The 12,390-nt window shown below is 43.9% G+C and overlaps 2 protein-coding genes across 2 annotated transcripts in view; both read right to left on the bottom strand.

The window, feature by feature from the left end:
• Nucleotides 1-2,460: 2,460 nt before the first annotated feature.
• Nucleotides 2,461-3,069, bottom strand: LOC110441981 (translation initiation factor IF-2-like). Its single transcript, XM_021485362.1, has one exon. It carries the CDS (start codon nt 3,067-3,069, stop codon nt 2,461-2,463), a length of 609 nt encoding a protein of 202 aa, XP_021341037.1.
• Nucleotides 3,070-3,130: 61 nt separating this feature from the next.
• The window catches only part of LOC110441897 (cytosolic 10-formyltetrahydrofolate dehydrogenase-like), a 58,974-nt gene continuing 49,714 nt past the window's right edge, over nt 3,131-12,390 (bottom strand). The window contains exon 24 of the mRNA XM_021485235.1: nt 3,131-4,213. Coding sequence (XP_021340910.1) covers nt 3,131-4,213 — 1,083 coding nt within the window. The remainder of the gene's footprint in view (nt 4,214-12,390) is intronic.

Below are 12,390 nucleotides of genomic sequence, written 5' to 3'. Positions count from 1 at the left end.
CGAAAGGTTACCGTGTAAGGTCGAGACCCAATTGGTTAGTCCGTGTTAGGTGGAGTCCCGATTGGTTGGTTCGTGTTAGTTCGAGTCCCGATTGTTTGGTCCGTGTTAGGTCGAGTCCCGATTGGTTGGTCCATGTTAGGTCGGGTCCCGATCGGTTGGTCCGTGTTAGGTCGAGTCCCGATTGGTTAGTCCGTGTAAGGTGGAGTCCCGATTGTTTGGTCCATGTTTGGTCGAGTCCCGGTTGGTTGGTCCGTGTTAGTTCGAGTCCCAATTGGTTGGGCCGTGTTAAATCGAGTCCCGAATGGTTGGTCCTTGTTAGGTCGAGTCCAGATTGGTTGGTCCGTGTTAGGTCGAGTCCCGATTGGTTGGTCCGTGTTTGGTCGAGTCCCGATTGGTTGGTCCGTGTTAGTTCGAGTCCCAATTGGTTGGGCCGTGTTAAATCGAGTCCCGATTGGTTGGTCCTTGTTAGGTCGAGTGCAGATTGGTTGGTCCGTGTTAGGGCGAGTCCCAATTGGTTGGTCCGTGTTTGGTCGAGTCCCGATTGGTTGGTCCGTGTTAGGTCTAATCCCGATTGGTTGATCCATGTTAGGTCGGGTCCCGATTGGTTGGTCCGTGTTAGATTGAGTCACGATTGGTTGGTCCGTGTATGGTGGAGTTCCGATTGTTTGGTCCGTGTTTGTTGGAGCCCCCAATTGGTTTGTCCGTGTTAGGTCGAGTCCCGATTGTTTGGTCCGTGTTAGGGGGAGTCCAGATTGGTTGGTCCGTGTTAGGTCTAATCCGGATTGGTTGATCCATAGTCCCGATTGGTTGGTCCGTGTAAGATGGAGTCCCGCTTGGATGGTCCGTGTTAGGTGGAGCCCCGATTGGTTGGTCCGTGTTTGGTCGAGTCCCGATTGGTTGGTCCGTGTTAAATCGAGTCCCGATTGGTTGGTTCGTGTTAGTTCGAGTCCCGATTTATTGGGCTGTGTTAGATCGAGTCCCGAGTGGTTGGTCTTTGTTAGGTCGAGTCCAGATTGGTTGGGCCATGTTAGGTCGGGTCCCGATTGTTTGGGCCATGTTGGGTCGAGTCCCGATTGGTTGGTCCTTGTTACAAATTGTAGGTCGAGTCCCGCTTGGTTGGTTCGTGTTAGTTCGAGTCCCGATTTATTGGGCTGTGTTAGATCGAGTCCCGATTGGTTGGTTCGTGTTAGTTCGAGTCCCGATTGTTTGGTCCGTTTTAGGTGGAGTCCCGATTGGTTGTTCCGTGTAAGGTCGATTCCCGATCGGTTGGTCCGTGTTAGGTGGAGTCCCGCTTGGTTGGTTCGTGTTAGTTCGAGTCCCGATTGGTTGGTCCGTGATAGGTGGAGTCCCAATTGGTTGGGCCGTGTTAGATCGAGTCCCGATTGGTTGGTCTTTGTTAGGTCGAGTCCAGAGTGGTTGGTCCATGTTAGGTCGGGTCCCGATCGGTTGGTTGTTCCGTGTTAGGTCGAGTCCCGATTGGTTGGTTCGTGTTAGTTCGAGTCCCGATTTATTGGGCTGTGTTAGATCGAGTCCCGAGTGGTTGGTCTTTGTTAGGTCGAGTCCAGAGTGGTTGGTCCATGTTAGGTCGGGTCCCGATCGGTTGGTTGTTCCGTGTTAGGTCGAGTCCCGATTGTTCGGTCCGTGTTAGGTCGAGTCCCGGTTGTTTGGTCCGTGTTAGGTGGAGTCCAGATTGGTTGGTCCATGTTAGGTGGGGTCCCGATTGTTTGGTCCATGTTTGGTCGAGTCCCGATTGGTTGGTCCTTGTTACAAATTGTAGGTCGAGTCCCGCTTGGTTGGTTCGTGTTAGTTCGAGTCCCGATTTATTGGGCTGTGTTAGATCGAGTCCCGATTGGGTGGTCCTTGTTAGGTCGAGTCCAGATTGGTTGGTTGGTCCATGTTAGGTCGGCCATGTTAGGTCGAGTCCCGATTGTTTGGTCCTAGGTGGAGTCCCGATTGGTTGGTCCGTGTTGGGTGGAGCCCCAATTGTTTGGTCCGTGTTAGGTGGTCCCTGTTAGGTCGAGTCCCGATTGTTTGGGCCGTGTTTGGTGGAGTCCCGATTGGTTGGTCTGTGTTAGGTCGAGTCCAGATTGGTTGGGCCATGTTAGGTCGGGGCCCGATTGTTTGGTCCATGTTGGGTCGAGTCCCGATTGGTTGGTCCTTGTTACAAATTGTAGGTCGAGTCCCGATTGGTTGGTTCGTGTTAGTTCGAGTCCCGATTGATTGGGCTGTGTTAGATCGAGTCCCGATTGGTTGGTCCTTGTTAGGTCGAGTCCAGATTGGTTGGTCCATGTTAGGTCGGGTCCCGATTGTTTGGTCCATGTTGGGTCGAGTCCCGATTGGTTGGTCCGTGTAAGGTCGAGACCCAATTGGTTGGTCCGTGTTAGGTCGAGTCCCAATTGGTTGGTCCGTGTGAGGTCGAGTCCCGATTGTTCGGTCCGTGTTAGGTCGAGTCCCGATTGGTTAGTCCGTGTTAGTTCGAGTCCCGTTTGGCTGGTCCGTGTTAGGTCGAGTCCCGATTGGTTGGTCCGTGTTAGGTCGAGTCCCGATTGGTTGGTCCGTGTTTGGTCGAGTCCCGATTGGTTGGTTCGTGTTAGTTCGAGTCCTGATTGATTGGGCTGTGTTAGATCGAGTCCCGATTGGTTGGTCTTTGTTAGGTCGAGTCCAGATTGGTTGGTCCATGTTAGGTCGGGTCCCGATCGGTTGGTCCGTGTTGGGTCGAGTCCCGATTGGTTGTTCCGTGTAAGGTGGAGTCCCGATTGTTTGGTCCATGTTTGGTCGAGTCCCGATTGGTTTGTCCGTGTTAGGTCGAGTCCCGATTGTTTGGTCCGCGGAAGATGGAGTGCCGATTGGTTGGTCCGTGTAAGGTGGAGTCCCGCTTGGTTGGTCCGTGTAAGATGGAGTGCCGATTGGTTGGTCCGTGTTAGGTGGAGTCCCGATTGGTTTGTCCGTGTTAGGTCGAGTCCCGATTGGTTTGTCCGTGTTAGGTGGAGTCCCGATTGGTTTGTCCGTGTTAGGTGGAGTCCCGATTGGTTGGTCCGTGTTAGGTCTAATCCCGATTGGTTGGTCCATGTTAGGTCGGGTCCCGACTGGTTGGTCCGTGTTAGATCGAGTCACGATTGGTTGGTCCGTGTTAGGTGGAGTCCCGATTGTTTGGTCCGTGTTTGGTGGAACCCCCGATTGGTTTGTCCGTGTTAGGTCGAGTCCCGATTGGTTGGTCCTTGTTAGGTCGAGTCCCGATTGTTTGGTCCGTGTTAGGTGGAGTCCCGATTGGTTGGTCCGTGTAAGATGGAGTGCCGATTGGTTGGTCCGTGTTAGGTGGAGTCCCAATGGGTTGGTCCGTGTAAGATGGAGTGCCGATTGGTTGGTCCGTGTTAGGTGGAGTCCCAATGGGTTGGTCCGTGTAAGATGGAGGGCCGATTGGTTGGTCCGTGTTAGGTGGAGTCCCGATTGGTTGGTCTGTGTAAGGTCGAGTCCCGATTGGTTGGTCCGTGTTACAAATTGTAGGGGGAGTCCCGATTGGTGGGGCAGTGTTAGGTCGAGTCCCGATTGGTTGGTCTGGTCTAGGTCGAGTCTCGATTGGTTGGTCCGTGTAAGGCCGAGTCCCGATTGGTTGGTCCGTGTTAGGTGGAGTCCCGATTGGTTGGTCTGTGTAAGGTCGAGTCCCGATTGGTTGGTCCGTGTAAGGTGGAGCCCCAATTGGTTGGTCCGTGTTAGGTGGAGTCCCGATTGTTTGGTCCGTGTTAGGTGGAGTCCCGATTGGTTGGTCCGTGGAAGATGGAGTCCCGATTGGTTGGTCCGTGTTAGGTGGAGTCCCAATGGGTTGGTCCGTGTAAGTTGGAGTGCCGATTGGTTGGTCCGTGTTAGGTGGAGTCCCAATGGGTTGGTCCGTGTAAGATGGAGTGGCGATTGGTTGGTCCGTGTTAGGTGGAGTCCCGATTGGTTGGTCTGTGTAAGGTCGAGTCCCGATTGGTTGGTCCGTGTTAGGTCGAGTCCCGATTGGTTGGTCCGTGTAAGGTCGAGTCCCGATTGGTTGGTCCGTGTTACAAATTGTAGGTGGAGTCCCGATTGGTGGGTCAGTGTTAGGTCGAGTCCCGATTGGTTGGTCTGTTCTAGGTCGAGTCTCGATTGGTTGGTCCGTGTAAGGTCGAGTCCCGATTGGTTGGTCCGTGTTAGGTGGAGTCCCGATTGGTTGGTCCGTGTCATGTAGCGGTCCCTGTTATAGCTAGATATTGTTATACTTCTTAATAAAAAAAAGTTTATGTGATGTAATTAGTTCGTGTCCTTTTTTTCCTGAAGTAACTTTGCCCAATGGAATAAATTAATTGTTGTCGACTGTGTCTTGTGTAAGATAGAACTTACATATTATTTTACATACGGTTTATCATGCGCAAATGTCGTTTGAAAACGTCAATGTGTTTGGAATATATTTAGTGCAATTGAAACAAAATCAGTTCTTCGGATTCAAAAATAAATAAGTGATAAATAAATAGATAAATACAGGTACTGCCATTAAAAGAAGTGGTAGCCGATATGTTAATTCTCTCACAATTAGGGTGAAGAGTATTGCGTTTGAATGTTTTAAAAGGTGCGTGCATGTGCATTTTACATGTATGTGCGCGTTTATGTGCGCCTGCAGTGAGCTGCACGCGTATGCATTCCGGGTGTGTAGGAGAGAACAAAAGTGAACAATCAATAGATATTAGGCATGTTGTACATTGGACTACAACTCATTTGATATAATTTCAGCACATCTATTACATGTACACCTAGGCAAGTGTTAACACTCCACGGATGGAATCAATCAGACCATACCCTAATTGAGAAAGAGAGTTGGGGCGAGAAATCGTGTCGGATGAGAAAACGTGTCACGTATGTCCATGTTTTGCACGATTTCTCATCCCGGCGAGAATCGTGCAGGGGCCAGAAATCGTGTTGCGAACGAAGTAATTTGACCACGTGAGAAATCGTGTCGGGGTGAAAAACCGTGTCGTTACACACACCCTCAAAGTAATAACCATGATTGTGACAATGAAACAGACCGACTTATGAGCATTATCAAACATATTTACCATAAAGTCACACAAGGAAATAGAATAAGCTTCGTTATCTCCTCTGATTAGCGGCTTCATTCCAGCCAGTTTTCATCGAATTTCACACATTGGTCATGCATAAAAGTACCACGAACGAGTCCTGGTTTCAAGGTGCCGAAGTCAAGGTCAATGTCACTGCTACTATTCATTATATATATATGTTGTTTTTTATCATTGCTCTGTTGACTTTCGTTCCTAAATGGATTCTGATCAAACTCCATGTATTGGTCATGCATGAGAATACAAGGAATACGTTCTTTTCAGACTAACAAGGTTTAGGTCGCCATTACAATTCAAAGAAAATCTCTGACGTTGGATTCTGATCAAAATCATATGTTGGTGAAAATGTGACAATATGTATCGATTGCAACAAGTAAAATACGTGAACATTAAAGTAAAATACGTGTACATTAAAGTAAAATACGTGTACATTAAAGTAAAATTGATTGTACAGCTGGAGGCCACCAACATACAAAACAAGGCTGATGGTAAAGCTAGAGGTCGACCACATACAAAACAAGGCTGATGGTATAGCTATAGACCACCCACATACAAAACAAGGCTGATTGTACAGCTAGAGGCCACCAACATACAAAACAAGGCTGATGATACAGCTAGAGGCCATCAACATACAAAACAAGGCTAATGGTATAGCTAGAGGTCACCCACATACAAAAGAAGGCTGATGGTACAGCTAGAGGCCACCCACATACAAAACAAGGCTGATGGTACAGCTGGAGGCCACCAACATACAAAACAAGGCTGATGGAACAGTTAGAGGCCACCAACATACAAAACAAGGCTGATGGTATAGCTAGAGACCACCCCCATACAAAACAAGGCTGATGGAACAGCTAGAGGCCACCCACTACAAAACAAGGCTGATGGAACAGCTAGAGGCCACCAACATCCAAAACAAGGCTGATGGTACAGCTAGAGGCCAGCCACATACAAAACAAGGCCGATGGTAAAGCTAGAGGCCACCCACATACAAAACAAGGCTGAAGGAACAGCTAGAGGCCACCCACTACAAAACAAGGCTGATGGAACAGCTAGAGGCCACCAACATACAAAACAAGACTGATGGAACAGTTAGAGGCCACCAACATACAAAACAAGGCTGATGGAACAGTTAGAGGCCACCAACATACAAAACAAGGCTGATGGTACAGCTAGAGGCCAGCCACATACAAAACAAGGCTGATGGTATAGCTAGAGACCACCCACATACAAAACAAGGCTGATGGAACAGCTAGAGGCCAGCCACATACAAAACAAGGCCGATGGTAAAGCTAGAGGCCACCCACATACACAACAAGGCTGATAGTACAGCTAGAGGCCACCCACATACACAACAAGGCTAATGGTACAGCTAGAAGTCACCCACATACAAAACAAGGCTGGTGGTACAGCAAGAGGCCACCCACATACAAAACAAGGCTGATGATACAGCTAGAGGCCATCAACATACAAAACAAGGCTGATGGTACAGCTAGAGGTCACCCACATACAAAACAAGGCCGATGGTAAAGCTAGAGGCCACCCACATACAAAACAAGGCTGATGGTACAGCTAGAGGTCACCCACACACAAAACAAGGCTGATGGTACAGCTAGAGGCCACCCACATACAAAACAAGGCTGATGGTACAGCTACAGGCCACCCACAAAAAAACAAGGCCGATGGTAAAACTAGAGGTCACCCACAAAAAAAAAAAGGCTGATGGTACAGCTAGAGGCCACCCACATACACAACAAGGCTGATAGTACATCTAGAGGCCACCCACATACAAAACAAGGCTGATGGTACAGCTAGAGGCAACCCACATACACAACAAGGCTGATGGTACAGCTAGAGGCCACCCACATACAAAACAAGGCTGATAGTACAGCTAGAGGCCATCTACATACAAAACAAGGCTGATGGTACAGCTAGAGGCCACCCACAAAAAAACAAGGCTGATGGTACAGCTAGAGGCCACCCACATACAAAACAAGGCTGGTGGCACAGCTAGAGGACGACACCATACAAAACAAGGCTGATATTACAGCTAGAGGCCACCCACATACAAAACAAGGCTGATGGTACAGCTAGAAGTCACCCACACACAAAACAAGGCTGATGGTACAGCTAGAGGCCGACACCATACAAAACAAGGCTGATAGTACAGCTAGAGGCCACCTACATACAAAACAAGGCTGATGGTACAGCTAGAGGACGACACCATACAAAACAAGGCTGATAGTACAGCTAGAGGCCATCTACATACAAAACAAGGCTGATGGTACAGCTAGAGGCAACCCACATACACAACAAGGCTGATGGTACAGCTAGAGGCCCCCCACATACAAAACAAGGCCGATGGTACAGCTAGAGGCCATCAACATACAAAACAAGGCTGATGGTACAGCTAGAGCCCCCCCACAAAAAAACAAGGCTGATGGTACAGCTAGAGGCCACCCACATACGAAACAAGGCTGATGGTACAGCTAGAGGCCATCAACATACAAAACAAGCCTAATGGTACAGCTAGAGGCCACCAACATACAAAACAAGCCTAATGGTACAGCTAGAGGCCACCCACATACACAACAAGGCTGATGGTACAGCTAGAGGCCACCCAAATACAAAACAAGGCTGGTGGTACAGCTAGAGGACGACCCCATACAAAACAAGGCTGATAGTACAGCTAGAGGCAATCTACATACAAAACAAGGCTGATGGTACAGCTAGAGGCCACCCACATACGAAACAAGGCTGATGGTACAGCTAGAGGCCATCAACATACAAAACAAGGCTGATGGAACAGCTAGAGGCCACCCACATACAAAGCAAGCCTAATGGTACAGCTAGAGGCCAGCCACATACACAACAAGGCTGATAGTACAGCTAGAGGTCACCCACATACAAAGCAAGCCTAATGGTACAGCTAGAGGCCACCCACATACAAAGCAAACCTAATGGTACAGCTAGAGGCCACCCACATACAAAGCAAGCCTAATGGTACAGCTAGAGGCCAGCCACATACAAAACAAGGCCGATGGTAAAGCTAGAGGCCACCCACATACACAACAAGGCTGATGGTACAGCTAGAGGCCCCCCACAAAAAAACAAGGCTGATGGTACAGCTAGAGGCCCCCCACAAAAAAACAAGGCTGATGGTACAGCTAGAGGCCACCAACATACAAAACAAGGCTGATGGTACAGCTAGAGGCCCCCCACAAAAAAACAAGGCTGATGGTACAGCTAGAGGCCACCCACATACAAAACAAGGCTGGTGGTACAGCTAGAGGACGACACCATACAAAACAAGGCTGATAGTACAGCTAGAGGCCTACCACATACAAAACAAGGCTGATCTCATTGTCTGTAATAAATTTTATTTTAATTCATACCAAACTCAAGATGACTGATGATATCATTTTTTTTAATCTTTTCTGCATTTGAGTTTCATCTCAAACACAAACATCAATTTCATAGAGTAATAACCATCATAACAGTTTGATAGAATTCCGTAACAGTTTCTGCGTAAGTTAAGGATATCACTGGTACATTAACAAAACATGGGAAAAAACCATCTCAAGAATTATTGGTGAAAGCTACAAACACCAAACCATGATTGACAACTTTATTAAAAAAAAAATGCTTGATTGAAATTAAATTTTCGTGTTTTATATCTACTGTCAGGTCAAAAGAAATTTGAATGTATACCAAACAATCTAACTTCAGTCTTCATGTTGACTGAAGCAAACTTTTGTATACAGCTTTTCATTCAATTTATATCACTAACATGCAGTTTTCCCAAATTCAAAAAATAACACCCCCTTGTGTCACAGGGAGTTCTTTAAAAGTTATAATTATTTTTCTTTATTTCCTTTTTATCACCAAAGTTTCATTTAAAAAAAAATCCCCTGGCACACGCAGACAAATCTACTTTTGTCTTCAAATTCCTTTTCTTACGGCAGAAATATGATCTTAAACCAAAATACATGCTTTTAAAATACCAAATATATTTTACTTACTCTTTTCATTATTATCAACAAATTGTCTGAAATGCATTGTATATATAAATATTTCAGTGATATTGTACCATGTTTGTTACAATTTTATTTATGATAAGAAACAGCTAAGCTACTGCCAACCTACAGTAGTAATACATGATGCTACTAACTTACCACCAGACTGCTTTATACTTTATAAATGAAGTTTATACAGATAATGTAAACTACTGTGTTTCACAGAAAACTGTGATAACCTTATGTTCAGAATTGTTTGACAGAGTTTCAAAGGAAAACAAAACACTGGTCAGATTATGGAAACAGTTTGTACATGTAAGTGAATCCACCTCTGTCAGAAAGTCAGCATTATCTCTATATGTCTGACTCTCTATGACAATTAGTTTAGTAAAATAATATAAATCAGGGCCTTAATCCCTCCCATCATACTGTGGTACTCTAAAATCAGGGCCTTAACACTGGCATCAACCTAACATCATTGTTACAGCATGTCTGTGTATATAGATAACAAAATCCTTGTCTTATTCATAATGGATACCAAAATCAAGGTTTAATCACACAATTTACAATTAATTACATTCCTAATAACATGGTTATAGTTAATCAAATTCCTTAAAAATAAATGAGATAAAAAACCAGATGATATAAAATTCCTCTTCACTGATTGGCACTCTGCTCATGGCTCTGACTTGGTTCAGAAGTATCACATACAAACCCGTCATCATTAACATCAAAAATACCTGTCTTACATTTGCTCTAAATACTGATCAAAGGGTACATTTTACTGGTTAACTACTGCATTAGAAAGTGAACAAGAAGGATTGCGCATTTGGAGAGGGAAAAATGATATGAATAAAGATCAAACTAGAATGTCGAGGAACTAGAATTAAACGTTGCCCTCAACAGGTCTACGAGATCATGATCAACTAGTAGCAGATATAGACTACGGAATCAACAGTGAGGAGGATACATTACACCTACATTGGTCAAGTCTGGTGGTCAAGTCTGGTGGTCACACCTCATTCTCATATCTCTCTTTATTTATCTTTGAATTTAAAATGGACTTTTTTCCCCCTTAATTATTTTGCAATTCTGGGAAAAATTACAATTTGAACATTTAGAAGGATAATATTTGGATATCTGTGGGAAAATTGTTGAACCTTTATAAAGAGACCACTTGTGTTAACTGACCACTTTCTGGATTCCCTAGTGTGATCTCGTAATACCGATATGACTGTAGACGTTTGTTTATATAAAGGTTGACTAGTGTCGCAAGCCTCACTTAACCAACAAAATACAATGTACCTCTATGTATAACAAGTCTCTGTGCTAGCCATATCCTTAGCACTTTGGTTATCATTTTGTAATTCATCTTTAAAGTACTTCGCTTTCCCTAATGAGCATTCCTAGAAAGCACTCATAAATACAAGACGTTCCTTATAAGGCAGCAGAGGAGATGCTAGAGAGTCCATATATCAGCTGGAACATCTGTATGGTCAAGAAGTTCGGATGTAAGTGTCTTTGAATAAGTTTGAATATAAAGTTTTTAGAGATACCCAAATGTTTGGGTCATCGTGAAGTGTTGTATATATATATATCAATTTGATATAAGCTTGAGCGTTTGGGTCCAAAGAATCGTACATGACATCACTGTCATTGGGAAGCTTGATTTCCTCTTACATACTGAGATCGCCTGGTATGTACTGCCTTAGAAAATCTCCATCGGTTTTCTGCAAAATATTAAGTATCATTATGGTCCGACTACAAAGTAAACATTCAATATAATAAAAGTGTAATTCAAAAATGGCCAGTCTGTTTAACAGGTCAGAGATAATATATTAAACAGTTATGATGTGTATGAAATGTCAAACTCAGTCTATTGATGGTCATGGTGTGTATGAAAGGTCAAATTCAGTCTATTTATGGTCATGGTGTATATGAAAGGTCAAATTCAGACTATTTATGGTCATGGTATNTCTATTTATGGTCATGGTATATATGAAAGGTCAAATTCAGTCTATTTTTGGTCATGGTGTGTAGGAAAAGTCAAACTCAGTTTATTGATGGTCATGGTGTGTATGAAAGGTCAAATTCAGTCTATTTATGGTCATGATGTATATGAAAGGTCAAATTCAGTCTATTTATGGTCATGATGTATATGAAAGGTCAAATTCAGTCTATTTATGGTCATGGTGTATATGAAAGGTCAAATTCAGACTATTTATGGTCATGGTATATATGAAAAGTCACATTCAGTCCATTTATGGTCATGATGTATATGAAAGGTCAAATTCAGTCTATTTATGGTCATGGTGTATATGAAAGGTCAAATTCAGACTATTTTTGGTCATGGTATATATGAAAGGTCAAATTCAGTCTATTTTTGGTCATGGTATACATGAAAGGTCAGATTCAGTCTTTTTTTGGTCATGGTGTGTATGAAAGGTCAAACTCAGTTTATTCATGGTCATGGTGTGTATGAAAGGTCAAATTCAGTCTATTTTTGGTCATGGTGTGTAGGAAAAGTCAAACTCAGTTTATTGATGGTCATGGTGTGTATGAAAGGTCAAACTCACTCTAATAATTGTCATGGATACAAGATGTCAAGATACAAGATACAAGAAACTTTATTTAATGTGGCTTACAATGTATACCTGTATGAGACGTTAAATACAGTTTCTGGTATCTTGTTTGGAGTATAAGAAAGGTCAAATTCAGTTTATTGTCATGATGTGTATGAAATAGATATATTATGCATCACAACATCCAGTCAAAAAATCTATTCAAAAATTAATTAGTAAATCTTGTAACATTTGGCCAAATACCTGAAGAAATTGTGTGACGTTCCCGATTGACAATGGTTACAGTGTATTATGTAACTGTCCTGATTGAAAATGGTTACAGTGTATTATGTAACTGTCCTGATTGAAAAGGGTTACATTGTAGTATGTGACTATCCTGACTGACAATGGTTACAGTGTATTATGTGACTATCCCGATTGACAATAGTTACAGTGTATTATGTGACTATCCAGATTGACAATGGTTACAGTGTATTATGTGATTATCCTGATTGACTATGGTTACAGTGTATTATGTAACTGTCCTGATTGAAAAGGGTTACATTGTAGTATGTGACTATCCTGACTGACAATGGTTACAGTGTATTATGTGACTATCCCGATTGACAATAGTTACAGTGTATTATGTGACTATCCAGATTGACAATGGTTACAGTGTATTATGTGATTATCCTGATTGACTATGGTTACAGTGTATTATGT

This window comes from Mizuhopecten yessoensis, unplaced genomic scaffold, assembly GCF_002113885.1.
Source record: "Mizuhopecten yessoensis strain PY_sf001 unplaced genomic scaffold, ASM211388v2 scaffold221, whole genome shotgun sequence".
NCBI lineage: Eukaryota > Metazoa > Mollusca > Bivalvia > Pectinida > Pectinidae > Mizuhopecten > Mizuhopecten yessoensis.
The sequence above is the reverse complement of the archived record's forward strand: the minus strand, read 5'-3'. Positions and strand labels throughout refer to the sequence as shown.